At 61.4% G+C, this 725-nt stretch overlaps 1 protein-coding gene across 1 annotated transcript in view; it reads left to right on the top strand.

Annotated features, from left to right (window-relative positions):
* Positions 1–725, top strand: part of VOLCADRAFT_87478 (dynein heavy chain 4) — a gene marked incomplete at both ends in the record, with an annotated part of 57,082 nt that overhangs the window by 48,568 nt on the left and 7,789 nt on the right. The window contains 2 exons of the mRNA XM_002947232.1: positions 190–237; positions 658–702. Of these exons, the coding sequence (XP_002947278.1) occupies positions 190–237; positions 658–702 (93 nt within the window). The remainder of the gene's footprint in view (positions 1–189; positions 238–657; positions 703–725) is intronic.

Genomic DNA, 725 nt, shown 5'->3' with positions numbered 1-725 from the left:
GGAAATGCAACAGCTTCCCTGATGCGGGTGCATTTGGTGCTGTTTGAGTTCTGTGTGACTAACAGCAGTTAACCGTTTGTTTGTGAGTATGTATGTAATACGAACTACCGCACGTGTGTGTGTATGTGTGTGTATCGCAACCCCCAAACCCACCCACTCCCCCGACCGTCACCGTCACCCCGCCCGCAGTTGTCCAACGACATATCTGCCAAGCAGGCAGTGGCGGAGCGAACGCAGGTACGGCAATGCACGGAAGTGCTTTGTACGGCATACCGGCATAGCGCGCGTTTTCGTGTCACCCCTTCCTTAAACCCGCGATTCCCTCCATCCTCCTCTGCCCCCCGTCCTGGCTACCCCCCTGAGTCACCCCCCATTACCATGAAGAGACACCGGAGAGGAGGGGGGGGGAGGGGAGAGGAGGGGGGGAAAGGGGAGGGGAGCCCGCAGTTGGCGAGAAGTCGGGTGGGGCTCTCCCTGCAACTCTCGCTCACACATACCCACGCACGTTTTCCCCTCTCGTGCCTCCCGTACATCCTCTCTCTACTGACAGCCCCCTCGTCTCCCCCTCACCTTCTTATCACTCTTACCACCCGACCACCACCACCTTCATCCCACTCTCCCCCACGCCCCCAACATCCCAACCCACCCCGCCCTCAGGTCGCCCTCGATGCCGCCCGACGGCGCTACCGGCCCCTGGCGGAGGTGGCGGCCACCGTGTTCTTCGC

The sequence above is a fragment of the Volvox carteri genome (genome assembly GCF_000143455.1).
Source record: "Volvox carteri f. nagariensis unplaced genomic scaffold VOLCAscaffold_5, whole genome shotgun sequence".
NCBI classification, from domain to species: Eukaryota; Viridiplantae; Chlorophyta; class Chlorophyceae; order Chlamydomonadales; family Volvocaceae; genus Volvox; species Volvox carteri.
The sequence above is the reverse complement of the archived record's forward strand: the minus strand, read 5'-3'. Positions and strand labels throughout refer to the sequence as shown.